This window comes from Schistocerca serialis, chromosome 11 (genome assembly GCF_023864345.2).
Source record: "Schistocerca serialis cubense isolate TAMUIC-IGC-003099 chromosome 11, iqSchSeri2.2, whole genome shotgun sequence".
NCBI lineage: Eukaryota > Metazoa > Arthropoda > Insecta > Orthoptera > Acrididae > Schistocerca > Schistocerca serialis.
In genome coordinates, this window is record NC_064648.1 from 41,918,641 (window position 1) to 41,936,349 (window position 17,709).

Genomic DNA, 17,709 nt, shown 5'->3' on the forward strand with positions numbered 1-17,709 from the left:
GGTGCCCAACACGCCAGTTTGCTTGAGACATCATGAGCATGGACAGTTGATCATGATTCCCTTCCTAGTTCACTTCCCATCCTTATTGCACCATCTGTTATATTTTAATACATTATAATTATAAGTATAACCAATACTCTGCACTTTAATTTCGTTACAGACAATTGAAGCTGGTTTGGCCATTTTCCTGAAAGCTGAGTCCTCTATTCTTTCCCATAGCTCACCAAGGAAGTTATCACTACTGGGTAGGTTTACTGGCTCATATTTTGACATCCTTCTCCTAAATCTAACATCTCCATATTCATGCCAGTTTACATAATGGACACTTCCAAAATGTGGTTTCATTCTCATTAGATATTCAGAAAAGTGGGGATAGAAACTCACTTTTAGTTTCCCAACAAAGTATAGAATTAGCACAACTACAATAAATCACACACATTAGCCAACTGTTGATCTACTTTTGCAATATACCAGGCTATAACGTCTTCTGTTCGTTCTAAAAGCATGCCAAAAACAACCAGCCCTGACTTCAGTCCTCTCAAAATTCAGGCCTACTCAACATAAATCATCACTATTTTTTCGAAAGAATAATAAACTTTTAAACTTGTGCAAAGTTTCAAGACAACTAGCACCTGTGAACACGCTATAAATACTGCTGGTCAATCATCTTGACAGAGAATCCATCAAACCTTGGCACCCTTTTGCAATTGCCTCTACATGAGTGCTAACTCTTGCAGCATGAAAGCAGAAATGACCAGACAATGTGTACCACCATCTCTGTCTTTTCACACTGATTTAATTCTCCTTCACTGACACCGTTCATCCTGTGAACAACCAATCAAAGTACCACTCCGCCATGCTATGCGAGTTTGGTTTAATCGGAGTGCAGCTGTGCTGAAAACAAATTTGGTACCCCTGATCAGACTGATGCTGATCACTGTGATAAAGCTCCCCAGCGAGCTTCGTTCTTTGCTATGCAGTATCGTGAAATCCTACTATGCTCGCATGCGCAGTTCAATCACATTGAAGACAATGTTTTGGCTACCAACTGACAAATCCATAATACAGCCACTATGCTAATACTGCAATATAAAGAACTTAAGAACGCGATCCAGCGCGATTTAATTACTATACACAGGGAACTGTGCAAACTGGCTGCTACTTTGGAAGTACCCAAAGCCTTACAGATCTTGTTGTATAACACCCACGCAACAGTTGCATGTTAACACCCTCCACACTACCATTCAGCCAAGACTGCAACAGAGACTCAGCCCTAGCTTAGTGCCAGCTGAAACCTTCCAGCAAACCATAACTACTGATTCATTTCATGCATCAGTACACATGCAAATGATTTACTCCATGTAGGAATCAGCCTTGCTGTATTATTGCACTGTTGCTGTTGTACAACTGTCATGATCTACAGATGTGTTAAATGTGCAGGTATCCCTGCCCGTAACTTGCACCAGTTTAAATTTGAGTGTTATCACCATCTCTTTCTCTGTCGCCAGTGTAGCTGCTTATGAACGCAATGTTTGGCAAATGGACATCCTGTTTGTTTGCAAGGGTTATCCATCAGACTGTCATGTAGTTCGAGTTTCAACTGAGCATTCACACTAATTATTACAAGCGTCCTACCTTATTACCCTGCACTAGTGTCGTGAATTGTGAAATTGCATTGCTTTTAGAGGAAACTAAGGATATCCCTTGCTCTTTCACTGTTGTTGCAATGAACAAATCTTTATTTATGCCCAATGGGAACAAATTACCGTATTTGGTATCACAGTCAACTATAGAAGCAGTTCTCTGCTATGACCATGCATTTACACTTCAGACTTATCGAGTTTCTCTAATGGCAGACTTTTATTCAACGTTCTTATTATGATGTATCACACCCACCATTAGGGTATCTGCTCATTTAACTTACACACACAACAGCTTTGAGCTTTTTCTGCTAATTTACCTGAAACACCTTTTGTACTGGCACTCAACCGACAGCCTGCCTACACTACCAAAAAAATCAAAGACTCGCCTTCTGCAAACCATTGACGAATACTAGCTTCAGAAAATTGCTGTTTACAATTGACAACACACTGCACACATCACTGAGTGGAGTAAGCTGGAATACCTACACAGAGTGGTTGCCCCAGTGTCATCTCTCTTCCAGTTACTGTAGCTGTCCTCAGAATGGTTATATGAATCATATGTAATCAAGGATATTGTGAACTATTCAGATCACCAAAACCAGTGGTGCTCGAGCAGCAGCTGTTGAGTACTTTTATACTCAGTGGATTTTAGATCCTGGCACAATTCAGTCACGACTCTCGTTTACGACTTAGCATTAGGAGATGAGATGCTAATGTGCATTAGTTTGTTTCCACTGTATAATTTTTTCATTTTACGTATTTTTTAACATGGGAGACCATTACACTCCACTTAGTTAAGGATCAAACCAACCATGTAGGATTTAACAGTCAATATCAATTAAGTACATGAAATAAGATTTAATAAAACTGTGATAGGGTTACAGTTGTCTTAATCAGATTAGTTTATTATGGATACATAATCAGTTTGTAATGTATCCCTCAACAACTTTGTAATTTTAACTTTTATACTACAAACTGCAGAGATTATAGGAAAGGTAATCAATTTTATCAATATTATTGAGCGAAACCTCCTTTTGTGTTGAAATAGCCAGCCAGCCTTTGCTGATGCACCCCTTTGATGCAGTGTTACTTTCTTTCATGATCTGCGAGGCTAGAACTTCACAACTGGTAACAACATTTGGTGGCCCAAATGCTGTCATTCCAGACCACAATACCCCATCACTGCCCACAGGCATCACCATTGCAGCACCCTAGCCACTGCCTAGCTGATGCATCTTCACAACCCTCATGCTGTCCCTGCTGGCTCAGTACATGGTCAGCTCACCTGTTGCCTCTGCACTAACACACCACTGTACCAGTGCATCATCTCAATTGACTGCATATATTTTTACAACAACCAAAATTGGCCAATTCGAACTCTAAATTATTGTACTAGTATCTGTAACCTCTTAAATGCTTTTGAGTTTTCTATTCCTGTCCCCTATTTTTATTACATTCTTTGTTTACCCTGTTAGAACGTTGCATCCCTTAGCAAGAGCCACCCATCCAAAGGAGCATTTTGAAACATTAAACTACTACTTTTGTAATTTTGAAATATTTAGCCTGATGCTATGGAGGGGGACTGAAGTGTGCATGGTAGACTGACAGACTGAGTGGGAAACACTTCTACATCTACATCTACATGGATACTCTGCAAATCACATTTAAGTGCCTGGCAGAGGGTTCATCGATCAACCTTCACAATTCTCTATTATCCCAATCTCTTATAGCACGCAGGAAGAATGAACACCTATATCCTTCCGTACAAGCTCTGATTTCCCTTATTTTATCTTTGTGATCGTTCCTCCCTATGTAAGTCGGTGTCAACAAAATATTTTGGCATTCACAGGAGAAAGTTGGTGATTGGAATTTCGTGAGAAGATTCCATCGCAACGAAAAACGCCGTTCTTTTAATGATCTCATATCCTGTATCATTTCTGTGACACTCTCTCCCATATTTCGCGATAATACAAAACGTGTTGCCTTTCTTTGAACTTTTTCGATGTACTCAGTCAGTCCTATCTGGTAAGAATGCCACACCGCGCAACAGTATTCTAAAAGAGGACGGACAAGTGTACTGTAGGCAGTCTCCTTAGTAGGTCTGTTACATTTTCTAAGTGTCCTGCCAATGAAACGCAGCCTTCGATTAGCCTTCCCCACAACATTTTCTGTGTGTTCCTTCCAATTTAAATTGTTCGTAATGGTAATTCCTAGGTATTTAGTTGAATTTACGGGTTTTAGATTAGTCTGATTTATCGTGCAACTGAAGTTTAACGCCTTCTTTTCAGCACTCACGTGGATGCCCTCACACTTTTAGTTATACAGGGTGTTACAAAAAGGTACGGCCAAACTTTCAGGAAACATTCATCACGCATAAATAAAGAAAAGATGTTATGTGGACATGTGTCTGGAAACGCTTAATTTCCATGTTAGAGCTCATTTTAGTTTCGTCAGTATGTACTGTACTTCCTCGATTCACCACCACTTGGCCCAGTCGAAGGAACGTAATGTTGACTTCGATGCTTTTGTTGACATACGACTCATTGCTCTGCAGTACTAGCATCAAGCACATCAGTACATAGGATCAACAGGTTAGTGTTCATCACGAACGTGGTTTTGCAGTCAGTGCAATGTTTACAAATGCGGAGGTGGCAGATGCCTATTTGATGTATGGATTAGCACGGGGCAATAGCCGTGGCGCGGTACGATTGTATCGAGACAGATTTCCAGAACGAAGGTGTCCCGACAGGAAGACGTTCGAAGCAATTGATCGGCGTCTTAGGGAGCACGGAACATTCCAGCCTATGACTCGCGACTGGGGAAGACCTAGAACGACGAGGACACCTGCAATGGACGAGGCAATTCTTCGTGCAGTTGACGATAATCCTAATGTCAGCGTCAGAGAAGTTGCTGCTGTACAAGGTAACGTTGACGACGTCACTGTATGGAGAGTGCTACGGGAGAACCAGTTGTTTCCGTACCATGTACAGCGTGTGCAGGCACTATCAGCAGCTGATTGGCCTCCATGGGTACACTTCTGCGAATGGTTCATCCAACAATGTGTCAATCCTCATTTCAGTGCAGATGTTTTTACGTATGAGGCTTCATTCCAACGTGATCAAATTGTAAATTTTCAAAATCACGTACTGTACTTCCTCGATTCACCGTCACATGTGTGGGCTGACGAGAATCCGCACGCAATTGTGCAATCACGTCATCAACACAGATTTTCTGTGAACGTTTGGGCAGGCATTGTTGGTGATGTCTTGATTGGGCCCCATGTTCTTCCACCTACGCTCAATGGAGTACGTTATCATGATTTCATACGGTATACTCTACCTGTGCTGCTAGAACATGTGCCTTTACAAGTACGACACAACATGTGGTTCATGCACGATGGAGCTCTTGCACATTTCAGTCGAAGTGTTCGTACGCTTCTCAACAACAGATTCGGTGACTGATGAATTGGTAGAGGCGGACCAATTCCATGGCCTCCACGCTCTCCTGATCTCACCCCTCTTGACTTTCATTTATGGGGGCATTTGAAAGCTCTTGTCTACGCATCCCCGGTACCAAATGTAGAGACTTCGTGCTCGTATTGTGGATGGCTGTGATACAATACGCCATTCTCCAGGGCTGCATCAGGGATTCCATGCGACGGAGGGTGGATGGATGTATCCTAGCTAACGGAGGACATTTTGAACATTTCCTGTAACAAAGTGTTTGAAGTCACGCTGGTACGTTCTGTTGCTGGGTGTTTCCATTCCATGATTAATGTGATTTGAAGAGAAGTAATAAAATGAGCTCTAACATGGAAAGTAAGCGTTTCCGGACACATGTCCACATAACATATTTTCTTTCTTAGTGTGTGAGGAATGTTTACTGAAAGTTTGGCTGTACCTTTTGTAACACCCTTTATAAGGTCAACTGCCACTTTATGCACCATTTCGATATTTCTTCTAAATCGTTTTGCAGTTTATTTTGATCTTCTGATGACTTTATTAGTCCATAAACGACAGCGTCATCTGCAAACAGACGACGACGGCTGCTCAGATTGTCTCCCAAATAGTTTCTATAGATAAGGAACAGTAAAGGGCCTATAACACTACCTTGGGGAACGCCTGAAATCATTTCTGTTTGACTTGATGACTTTCCATCAATTACTACGAACCTGTCTGACAGGAAATCACAAATCCAGTTGCATAACTGAGACGATATTCCAGAAGCACGCAATGGGGCACTTGTGTGGTAGTGTCAAAAGCCTTCCGGAAACTTAGAAATACGGAATCGATCTGAAATCCCTTGTCAATAGCACCCAGCACTTCATGTGAATAAAGAGCTAGTTGTGTTTCACAGGAACAATGTTTACTAAACCCATGTTGACTGTGTGTCAATAAACCGTATTATTCGAGGTAATTCATTATGTTCGAACACAATATGTTCTAAAATCCTGCTGCATATCGACGTTAACGACATGGGCCTGTAATGTAGTGTATTACTCCTACTATCTTTCTTGAATATTGGTGTGACCTGTGCAACTTTCCAGTCTTTGGGTACGGATCATTCGTCCAGCGAACGGTTGTATATGAATGTAAAGTATGGAGCTAATGCATCAGCATATTCCGAAAGGAACCTAATTCGTATACCGTTGGACCAGAAGACTTGCTTTTAATAAGTGATTTAAGTTGCTTCACGACTCCGAGGATATTTACTCCTCCGTTACTCATGTTGGCAGCTGTTCTTGATTCGAATTCTGGAATATTTACTTCGTCTTCTTTTGTGAAGGCATTTCTGAAGGCTGTGTTTAGTTATTCTGCTTTGGCAACACTGTCTTCGATAGTATCTCCATTCTATCGCGCAGAGAAGGCAGCGATTGTTTCTTGCCACTAAGATACTTAACATACGACCAGAATCGCTTTGGATTTTCTGCCAGGTTTTGAGACAAAGTTTCGTTGTGGAAACTGTTATAAGCATCTTGCATTGAAGTCCGCACTAAATTTCGAGTATCTGTAAAAGATCGCCAATCTTGGGGATTTTGCGTCTGTTTAAATTTGGCATGTGTGCTCGTTGTTTCTGCAACAGTGTTCTAACCCGTTTTGTGTACCAAGGAGGATAGCTCCATCGTTTGTTAATTTATTTGGTATAAATCTGTCAGTTTCTGCCAATACTATTTCTTGGAATTTAAGCCACATCTGGTCTACACTTGTATTATTAATTTGGAATGAGTGGAGATTGTCTCTCAGGAAGGCGCCAAGTGAATTTTTATTTGCTTTTTTGAATAGGTATATTTTTCGCTTATTTCTCGAGGATTTGGGGATTACAGTATTCAATGTTGCTACGGCAGCCTTGTGTTCACTAATCCCTGAATCTGTTTTGATGCTCGTTATTAACTCAGGATTATTTGTTGCTAAGAGGTCAAGTGTATTTTCACAACCTTTTACTATTCGTGTGGTCTCATGAACTAATTGATCGAGATAATTTTCAGAGAATGCGTTTAGCACAATTTCGGATGATATTTTATGGGTGCCTCCAGAATTAAACATGTATTTTCGCCAACATATCGAGGGTAAATTAAAGTCACCACTAACTATTATCGTATGATCCAGGTACATGTTTGAAATCAAACTCAAGTTTTCTTTGAGCCTTTCAGCAACTGTATCATCTGAATTGGGATGTCGGTAAAAAGATCCAATTATTATTTTATTCCTGTTGCCAACAATGACCTCTGCCCATACTGACTCACAGGAAGTATCTACTTCAATTTCGCGACAAATTAAACAACTTCTGATAGCAACAAACACGCCTCCGCCAAGCATGTTTAGCCTATCCTTTCGAAACACAGTTAGGTTCTTCGCAAAAATTTCGGCTGAGCTTATATCCAGCTTTAGCCAGCTTTCAGTGCCTATACAATTTGAGTATCAGTGCTTTCTATTAGCGCTTGAAGCTCTGGTACTTTCCCAACACACCTACAACAATTTACAACTGTTATACCAATGGTTTCTGTATCTACATTCCTCCTGTGTTCAGCCTGCACCCTTTGTGACTGAAGCCCTTCTTGTGTTTTCCTGAGACCCTCTAACCTAAAAAACTGCCCAGTCCACGCCACACAGCCCCTGCTACCCGTGTAGCCGCCTCCTGCATATAGTGGACACCTGACCTATTCAACAGTACCTGAAACCCAACCACCCTTTGGCGCAAGTCGAGGAATCTGCAGCCTACACGGTCGCAAAACCGTCTGAGCCTCTGATTCAGACCCTCCACTCGGCTCTGTACCAGAGGTCCTGTCGACTATGCTGCAGGAATGGTCAGTTCTGCTTTCATCTTGCAAGCAGGACTGGCAGCCTTTACCACTTCTGTTAGCCGCTCGAAACCAGAGAGAATCTCTTCTGATTCAAAGTGACACACATCATTGGTACCGACGTGAGCCACCACCTGCAGTTGGCTGCCCCCTGTGCTCTTCATGGCAACCAGGAGGACCATTTCCACATCTGGAATGACTCCACCCGGTATGCACACGGAGTGCACATTGGATTTCTTACCCTCCTTGTCGGCCAAGTCCCTATGGGGTCCCATAATGCGCCTAACGTTGGAGCTCCCAACTATCAATAATCCCACCCTCTGCGACTGCCCGAATCTTGCAGGCTGAGTGGTTTCCTCTGAAATAGGACAGGCGACAGCATCTGGCTCATCGACAGTGTCAGCCACAGACAGCAGCTGGAACCTGTTTGTCAGACAAACCAGGGAAGCCTTAAGTGTGGCTGTCTGGGAAGTCTTTCGCCGCCTGCTTCGCCCCAGAGCGACGTCCCACTCGACCACAGGTGAGGGGTCAGCCTCAGTGCGAGCAGTAACTGGGTTGGCAGCCAGTGAGGACTGATCAGAGGACTCGGACGTCCGTTGCATCCCCACAGCCGGCGCACACCAGTGGTGCCCATCCACTGCAGCCTCAAGCTGTGTAACCGAAGCAATCACAGCCTGAAGCTGAGAGGGAAGTGTCACCAACTCTGCTCGCATCCGCACACAACGATCAGTCACTGCCTATACTAAAGACCGTGGAAAACTAAACTATGCAGATAAACGGACTATCAGCATGTGCTGCACAACTCTACTGTAGAACCTGACGAAAACGCACGAACTGTGTCTAGTAGTACGCAGATATTCAAAAACCTAACTACTGAAGCACTCAGGTGAAAGTAAATAATTTGACCCTGATTAGGAACTTGTAATATGTCAGAAAATCGGTTTACTTTCTGACGCAAACGGAAAAGCGAGAACTGTGGCTATTAGATGTTGAACTTACACGCAGAAACTCAGGAAACTAAACTATTAAAGCACACAGATGATATAACACAATTCGCTCCTGGTTAGGAATTCTTAAATGACAAATGCGGTTACTTATCTGTTGCTGTCTCTGTCGCGGCCGGCTACTGCTGCTTTATGAAATATGTTTCACTGCAGAGCCGTGGCTAGGCAGTGGCTGGCTCTGTACCAGTTACCACTGTATATTCCTTGTTCACTTTCATACCATTCTGACAGCGAGGATGCTAATGGAGTGACACTTCCAAGAAGCATCGCTAGTTAGGAAAAGCTTCTTGAAAACCATCCAGCAACCAATCAGATAGCTGTTAATGGTCACATGGACCAATAGAGCATAGCTGGGATCAATTTGGCTCACTCTTGGCAAACAGCTTTCAGTCTGATCAGAGGTGTCGTTCCATCCCATTCTGCAGCACTATGACCCTCAGTCTATTAGTGGCCTTAGAGGTAAAGTTCTGATGTGAACACCAGTCATTTGTTTCAAAGCACCCTACATTGTTGGTTTTTTTAAACTGTATGCTTGATGTGATAGCGTAGATTTTCCCGGTGTATCAAATACTGATGATTTTCATGGGTTTGCAGCCGGGTTCCATCGTCCTGACGACAACGCGATATTTCGGCGCACCATCTGGCCGCCATCTTCAGGAGAGATTGAGTGCACAATCACGCCGGAACTGAAGAGACCTCAGGTTCGGCGGCTCCTTTATACCGCGGGTACTAGCCGTTGCGCGTGCGCGAACAACGGAAGAGCTGCCCTCTGTGAGGTGAAGAACTGCAGCAGCGCCAGTGGTGAAAACTGTCAAAAGCGAGGAATCGCAAAATTAAAATGCAGCTGGTCGGAAACCAGACCGTTGTTGTTTTATCTGTGATAAAATAGGATTCCATGTCTTGCTTAAAGGAAAACCTTTGTCTCTATTAATAATATCATCAAACAGACGTATTTCAATTGATTCTTTCAATACACGATCCCAGTAACGAGAAGCCAAGGCAATAATTTGCGTCTCTTTGAAGGACATATTGTGCCCTCCATTAAGACAGTGTTCGGCAACGGCTGATTTGTCCGGCTGTAGCAGACGGGTATGCCGTTAATGTCCCACACATCGATCTTGAACTGTACGAATAGTCTGTCCAATGTAGGCCTTGCCGCAGTGCCAGGGAATCTTGTATACCCCAGGCTTCCTCAGTCCCAAATCATCTTTCACCGATCAAAGAAGGAATCTAGTTTTCGCCAAAGGCGTAAGGACGCTTTTAATATCATATTTCCTGAGGATTCCTGAAATTTTAGAAGAAATGCTTCCCACGAAGGGTAAAAAAGCAACAGATTTGATAAAATAGGTTCTCGTGGGAGTCCAAATTGAAAAGCACGAGTAATTTGGTGATCAGAATAGCCATTCTGCCTGAAGACAACCTTGAGGTGATCCAACTCCTGTTCCAAGTTATCGGCATCTGAAACAGCATAACCCCTCTTGACCAGTGTGCGTAAAACTCCCAAGCGTTGATGTGGATGACAACTTGTGGCATGGAGGTAGCAGTCCGTATGCGTAGATTTTCGGTATACACTGTGGCCGAAAGTTCCATTTTCTTTCTTATGTACTAAGACTTCCAAAAATGGTAATTTACCATCATTTTCAATCTCCGTCGTAAATTTGATTCGTGGATGAAGGCAGTTAAAATGATCTAAAATCGATGAAGAGATTCCATTCCATGTGGCCAAACGATGAAAATATCATCCACATATATCAAAAAACATGTTGGTTTAAGAGAAAATGTCTTAAGTGCCATATGCTCTAAATCTTCCATAAAGAAATTGGCGGCAATAGGGGAAAGAGGACTCCCCATAGCGACACCGTCAGTTTGTTCAAAAATTGCTTCATTAAATAAAAAATACGTCGATGTCAATACATGGCGGCACAGCTCACTAGTTCTGCCAGCCAAGAGTTGACAAATTAGCACTAAAGACTGCTCCAAAGGTACCTGAGTGAAAAGTGAAACAACATCAAAGTTCACTAGGTCAGATGTTCCAGGGCGTAGAGACGTCAGGCGTTGAATAAAATCGGACGAATCTGAGATCTCTTCAGTTCCGGCGTGGTTGTGCACTCAATCTCACCTGAAGATGGCGGCCAGGTGGTCCGCCTAAATATCGTGTTGTCATCAGGACGATGGAACCCAGCTGCAAACCCATGAAAATCATCTGTATGCCTGATTTCCATGTACTCCTGGATCCACATCCTACAATTGACTAGTACTTGACAAATCTTGTACAATAGTTCATTGTCATGATTGGCATAGGTCATGATTTTATTAGGTGCAGTTACACTCATTAATTTATGGGTATCTACTGTGTTTATGTAGACTCAGTTCTCTGGGTGGTTTTCCACACAACCACACAATGTGTTTATTTTCTGCTTACATCTCATGTACCAGATGAACGCTATATGACCCATCTTCAGCTAACACAGATAGATATTTGGTCCAAATTGTGTACCTTTTTTAACATGTTACTATAAATCTTACTGTCTTTCTTAGAAATTAGTAGTATGTATTGTCGCGACATTTAGTAGTATATTTTCAGATTCAGCTGAATATAAGGCTGTTGTCCAGAAACCCGGTTTTTCTTTCCTTTTATTGGAAAACAATATTTAATACAAATGTATGCGGATGTTGCCTATTATGAATAATCTACACAGCAGTTGATGTCTTATCATGAGAAAGATGGAATAAAATGTAATCACATTACCAAAAGTGTCATTACTAAAGTGTAGCAAAACAGAACACTGCAAATCAATTATAACTGTCTCCATGATTTACACGTATGATGGGTCATACTAAACCACTTTCAGCAATAACAAATAGGTAGTAAATCAAAAATTAAAACAATCGTTCTGAAATTAAAAATGAAGCATAAATACACATTTCCAAAAAAGTCATTTTTATTTACACAAATTAATAAAAATATCCACAATGGAAACATCTTTGAACGTAACACAAGAAATATTTAGTACTCACATTCTGAGAGTTGTTCTTGGTATAGAAATAACTGGAATCAAATCATAACACCTAATATTTGTTTACCTATTTTATTTCGTGTAGAACTCTCACAGTATTAATTGCTGAACAAATAATTAAGAGCTTTGGTGCATAACACTTATCTACAGCGTCTCTGAATCATATACAGAGCTTTGTGAAACAAAAATTTCACAAAAATACAGCTACTGTGCACTGGTGTAAATGGCAAAAAGCACAGTGCATATGTTAGATTACACATTTTCGCACCTGACCCATTTACCTGAAGATACACTGATGAGCATAAATGTCATGAACACTGCCTCTGAGGAGAATGAATGCCACATGTTGTATGCACATGATACAGTAAGCAGATTATAAGTATATAAGTAGACCAGAGATTAACAAGGTATTGTTTTAGAGGGGATGCGAGCATGTAAACAAGATGACGTAAGTGACTTTAGCAAAGGGCAAGTTACAATGTCATTGCAGTTGGGAACTAGTGCCTCAAGAGTGGTGAAGCTCATTGGCTGAATCTATGCTACTGTTGAGAACGTCTGTGGAAAGTGGCTGAAAGGTGATAAAAACCATAACCTTATGAAAAGATGTAATACATCTATACTTCACAAATCATGGAGGTCAGAGGCTTGCCTGTTCTGTAAAGCTGGAAATTTGGCAATATGTGGCATATGTAATGACGGAAAACAGCCATACACATTTTTGAACCCACAATTCAATGTACATTGTTGAACATGGGAACTCACAACATATGGTCACTGTATGTTTCCATACTGATCCACCAAAATGTTCAATTGCAACTGCTGTGGGCAAGTGATCATTCAGGCTGGACTGAAGGTCAATGCAAATGTCAGGCTGGACTGAAAGTCAATGCAAATGTCAGGCTGGATGACATTTCCTGTTACACCACATCAGTTGTCACATTCAGATATGCTATCATCTAGGTGAATGGCACCAGATGGAGGACCCGTTATGCTATGGGGCAGTCACTTGGGCTCCTTTGGGAAATCTAGTAGTAATTGAAGGCATCATAACAGTTGCAGACTACGTGACATTTGTTGCAACTGCATAGATTCTTTCAAGCCTGATGTGTTCTCCATTGGTGAAAGCTTCTTTCAGCATGATAACTGTCCATGTCACATGTGCAGAATGACTCCACAGTGATTTGAGTAGCATGGTAACTAACACCGATGCCTCGACCACACCATTTACCTGATCTGAATGTATGGAATACAATTGCATAGACATCTGGTGCAATGTACATTCAGAAACATGCAAACGACATGTCAAGTCCACATCATGTAGAACTGTTGATGTATTGTGTTCCAAAGGTGGACAAACATGCTATTAAGCAGGTTGCTATATCTGTTGTTACGTTTACTAATGCAGGATTAGTACTAACAAAACAATGTACACAATATTAATGACACATACAGGAAATCTCTTCAGGAAACATACCTGAGTAATTGTCACATTCACTGTTGCTGCCACTGTTTCTAAAATGCAGAGTTACAAGTACTACATGATGACTGTTTGGAATAATAAGCAGCAAGTCATAACATTTCTTTGGGCTTCTACTGAATATTGAATGCTACTTATGATTACTGACAAAGGTAAGGATTTATCACAATTGACAATCTTCATGTCTCAAGATCGATGGGGAAAAAGCAGCAGCGTTAATGACAAAAAAAATTCGATTTATGTTTCTCGTTTATTTAGCAATACAATTTCTCGACATCTCAAGCTGCAGATTTGGATTTTTATATTGTCACATTACCTGTTACCACTCTGTACTACACACTATTGCACGTTTTTGTTTTACAGTTCTGCCACATTTTAATGTTATTTCACAGGCATGGCAACTTATTGTTCCTCTGCTAGATCCATTATTTTAAAGGCCTTGAGGGCACCACCCAGGAAAACCTATTTGTATAAACTAACACTTACTTGTAGTTTCTTTCTGATGTGAAGTAATGCATGTGTCTTGAGAGTACCCAATTCAGTGAAACTTGTCACATATGACATTTGGGAGGTCCCATTCCAATGTGTTCTACTGCATGTGTCCTGAGATCACCTGATCTAGCAAATGACTTGCCACAACTCACATTTGTTAGGTTTCTTTCCAGTGTGAATTAGTGAGTGTCTCTTCAGACTGCCTGCCCTGGCAAAAGATTTTCCACAAATATCGCATTTGTGAGGTTTCTTCCCAGTGTGAATTAATACATGTGTCTTGAGATTGCTTGATACAGTAAAACATTTCTCACAAATCTCACATTTGTGAGGTTTATTTCCAGAGTGAATTAGTGAATGTGTCTTGAGACTGCCTGCAGTAGGAAAAGATTTCCCACAAATATCACATTTGTGGGGTTTCTTCCCAGTGTGAATTAATAAATGTGTCTTGAGACTGCTTGACACAGTAAAACACTTCCCACAAATCTCACATTTGTGAGGTTTCTTTCCAGAGTGAATTGTGGAGTGTGTCTTGAGACTGCCTGCCATAGCAAAAGATTTCCCACAGATATCGCATTTGCGGGGTTGCTTCCCAGTGTGAATTAACATGTGTGTGCCTTGAGATTGCTTAACGCAGCAAAACATTTCCCACATATGTCACATTTGTGAGGTTTCTTTCCTGTGTGAATTAATACATGTCTCTTGAGGTTGCTTGAGAAAGCAAACGATTTCCCACAAATATCACATTTGTGAGGTCTTTCCCCGGTGTGCGTGAATGCGTGTTTCTTGAGATCGTTTGACCTAGAAAAAGATTTCATACAAATCTCACATTTATGAGGTTGCTTTCCAGTATGAATAAATGTGTGTTTCTTGAGATTCCCTGCCGTAGTAAAAGATTTCCCACAAATATCGCATTTGTGGGGTTTCTTCCCGGTGTGAATTAATGATTGTGTTTTGAGATCCCTAGCATAAGATTTCCCAGAAATCTCATGTTTGTGGGGTTTCCTCCCAGTGCGAATTAATATGCGTGTCTTGAGACGAACTGACTGGGCATACGATTTGTCACGTATGTCACATTTGTGCGGTCTTTTCCTGCTGTGTATGAATACATGTCTCTTGAGATCACCTGACCTAGTGAACAATTTGCCACAAATATCACATTTGTTGGTTCTTTTTGCAGTAGGTAGATCAGCCTGGGCACTGATATTAACAGCTGTAGATGAAATTCCATAATCACTTGTTTTCTCTGCAAAATTTGCAGTTTGTGTGTTACACATGTCAGAGGACTTCTTTGAAGCTTTCCTAGTTTCCTTATATGAAGGCTGATCATTGTATTCTGCAACAGAAACTACTGGATCACTATTCAAGAAGATGCTGCTTTCATGCTTATCACTATAGCCATATGTTTCATGGTTGCCAGCAGTTAAGACATAATACTCACTCATTTTCAAATGTTTTTTCAAACTAACATCACTGTGTAATACCTCACCACACCACTTACATACATACAAAGGTGGTTGAATGCCATCAATGTGTATAAACACATGCATTGTGAGTCTGTATTTTGAAGGAAAGCTTTGTTGGCAGAAATTACAAATATATACATGTAATTCCTTTTCCCTCGTAGCACAGTCATATTGGGTGGCAACTGAGCATTCCTTATCAATAGTCACATCATCTGTATTGGTACCAAACTCGTGTGTTGACTTCTCCATGTCTGTCACCAACTCATCCTGGACCAGTCTATGGTGACAAGTTTCTTCACGTGATGTGCCGCAGCTCCCACCAGTACTCTGAGTCAATCTGAAGAGTGAAGAGAGTATATAATATTCCAACAGAAGGAGAGATCCGTGGTTTAAAACTAAAATACCCAGAGGAAATTCAATATTGCTTGATTTGAGTCCCTGCCAATTTGATTTGAAATTTTTAGATGAGAATTAAAATTATTCACGTTCACGTTTTACCATCTTTTCAAAATACAGTACTACACATTAATAGTCTACACCAATTAATTAAATGTATCAAAAGATGTATGTTACACGTCTTAATTCAAAATTCTTCAGTTCAAAGTATGTGAGATTTAATTAACACAAATAATTTTTGAATGTTCCTGTTCCATTATCTTAGCTCTGTAAGTGCCCTTTCATTGTTTTGCAAACACTTTCACCTTCAGAAATGATTAATTTCACCTAGTAAACAGATTTTTTTGTTTGATTCCCAATAAGTCAAAAACTAGTGCAAGCTTCAATATTTTGATTAGGTATCTAGTATGGATTTTAGTCATGTGGATAATGACTGTTAATGAACAAGAATCAATGTCACATCAGTCAAGAGAAAAAAATTGCATGCTAATGAATGAATGAATGAATGAATGAACACACTTGCAGATGGTTTTAATCCAAGACTATGTTTTCGGCACTGCAACTTGTCTGAAGCCTTGCATAAATGGAAATACTGTCTGAAAAGATGGAAATGGTTGTAAATTGTCTATTATATTTACACTGAGCCTTTTTGAAAGTTTTTACATGTTCCTAACATCTGGTCACCTGGCATTGCAGAACACCACTGACTGAAGGAGACAAATGGCCACATCATCCATTAAACACTGCAGGCTGACACTCCATATTGAGTGGCAGCGGTAACAGCTGATGCATGAGCTACCCCTGTATTATCTGGGTCCCATTATTCCACTTCCATTTCAATCCTTTCCCACAGAGAGAACTGATGCCTTTCAGGTCCTCAGTATGTGCATCATGTCGGACATGAAGCATTATGAACTACTGAAGGTGTGCATGGTCCAGTGCTTTCTTTTGTTCTGACTAACTTTCAACTTTTTTTGCAATGTGTTGCGTATATAGTTTTGTTTGCAATGGTATCTGGTAAATTTCGAGTGTTTTTAAACTCTCAACTGGGAACACACAATTGTTTTTTAATGTAACTGGTATCATGATGTGTATCAGATTCTAGAAGTTGACAACCGAATTAGTAAGTATTTTAACTTTTTTTTAACTCCATTAGTTTCAACATGTATTGTCACACATATGGAAGTGAAGTAACTGAATATTAATAATGAAGAAAGAAATCAAAAAATATGCAAGTAAGGTTGAGAGGGAAGGGCATGTTCCATCTCTTTATAATTAGTTATTTTTTGTTGCATTATAGTGAATACTATAGATGTTCATGATACTTTCACGATATTTTTAAATTTAAGAAATGCTATAACTCGACTGAAGAAATTCATTTAATTCATTATTACATAAATGCATTTCCTTTCCTTAATCCCTCTATGTTGCCTTGGGTTAATTAACTATTGGGTTTGTATTAGGAGTTCGTCTGCTGGTAGTGTGAAGGCAGAGATGTGGTCACTATGTAGGCCAGTTAGTGCCAACGTAAACTGGGAGTAAAGGCAGCGATGATGCACCTGCTTGCCAGGGGTAGTTCGGAGTTGGTAACAGGTTCCCCTCCATGTAAGAGAACGGACATTGAGAGCCGCCACAATAGACACTCTGGGGGTAGCTGTTTAATTGAGTGGACAGACTCAAGGGCGATCTCCGTCTTCCCCACCAATTTTACTGTCGGATGAGGTATTGTGTGTTACACTGTTCGTTATCTGTTCTTTTTCAGGATGGAATTGGTTTGAGTGTCGTTACAGCCATTCATTTTTTGAGAAATTTTGCCTGTACAATTGAGGTTTTCAGCTAGAGTTTCGTTTCCAGAGATGTGCATGGCAGTTGGTGCCTTCAGCACTCAAAAGCAGCAACAGCACCAAAAATCCTATAGT

At 40.8% G+C, this 17,709-nt stretch overlaps 1 protein-coding gene across 2 annotated transcripts in view; it reads right to left on the reverse strand.

The window, feature by feature from the left end:
• Positions 1-11,942: 11,942 nt before the first annotated feature.
• The window catches only part of LOC126427245 (zinc finger protein 239-like), a 45,397-nt gene continuing 39,630 nt past the window's right edge, over positions 11,943-17,709 (reverse strand). The window contains exons 2-3 of one of the 2 annotated variants that reach the window (XM_050089490.1): positions 15,370-15,731; positions 11,943-15,264 (exon numbers count right to left, since the gene is read on the reverse strand). In XM_050089490.1, coding sequence (XP_049945447.1) covers positions 14,531-15,264; positions 15,370-15,643 — 1,008 coding nt within the window. In that variant the 5' untranslated portion in view covers positions 15,644-15,731 and the 3' untranslated portion in view covers positions 11,943-14,530. Of the gene's footprint in view, positions 15,732-17,709 lie in introns of both variants that reach the window. The other variant, XM_050089489.1, reaches the window with a different exon arrangement.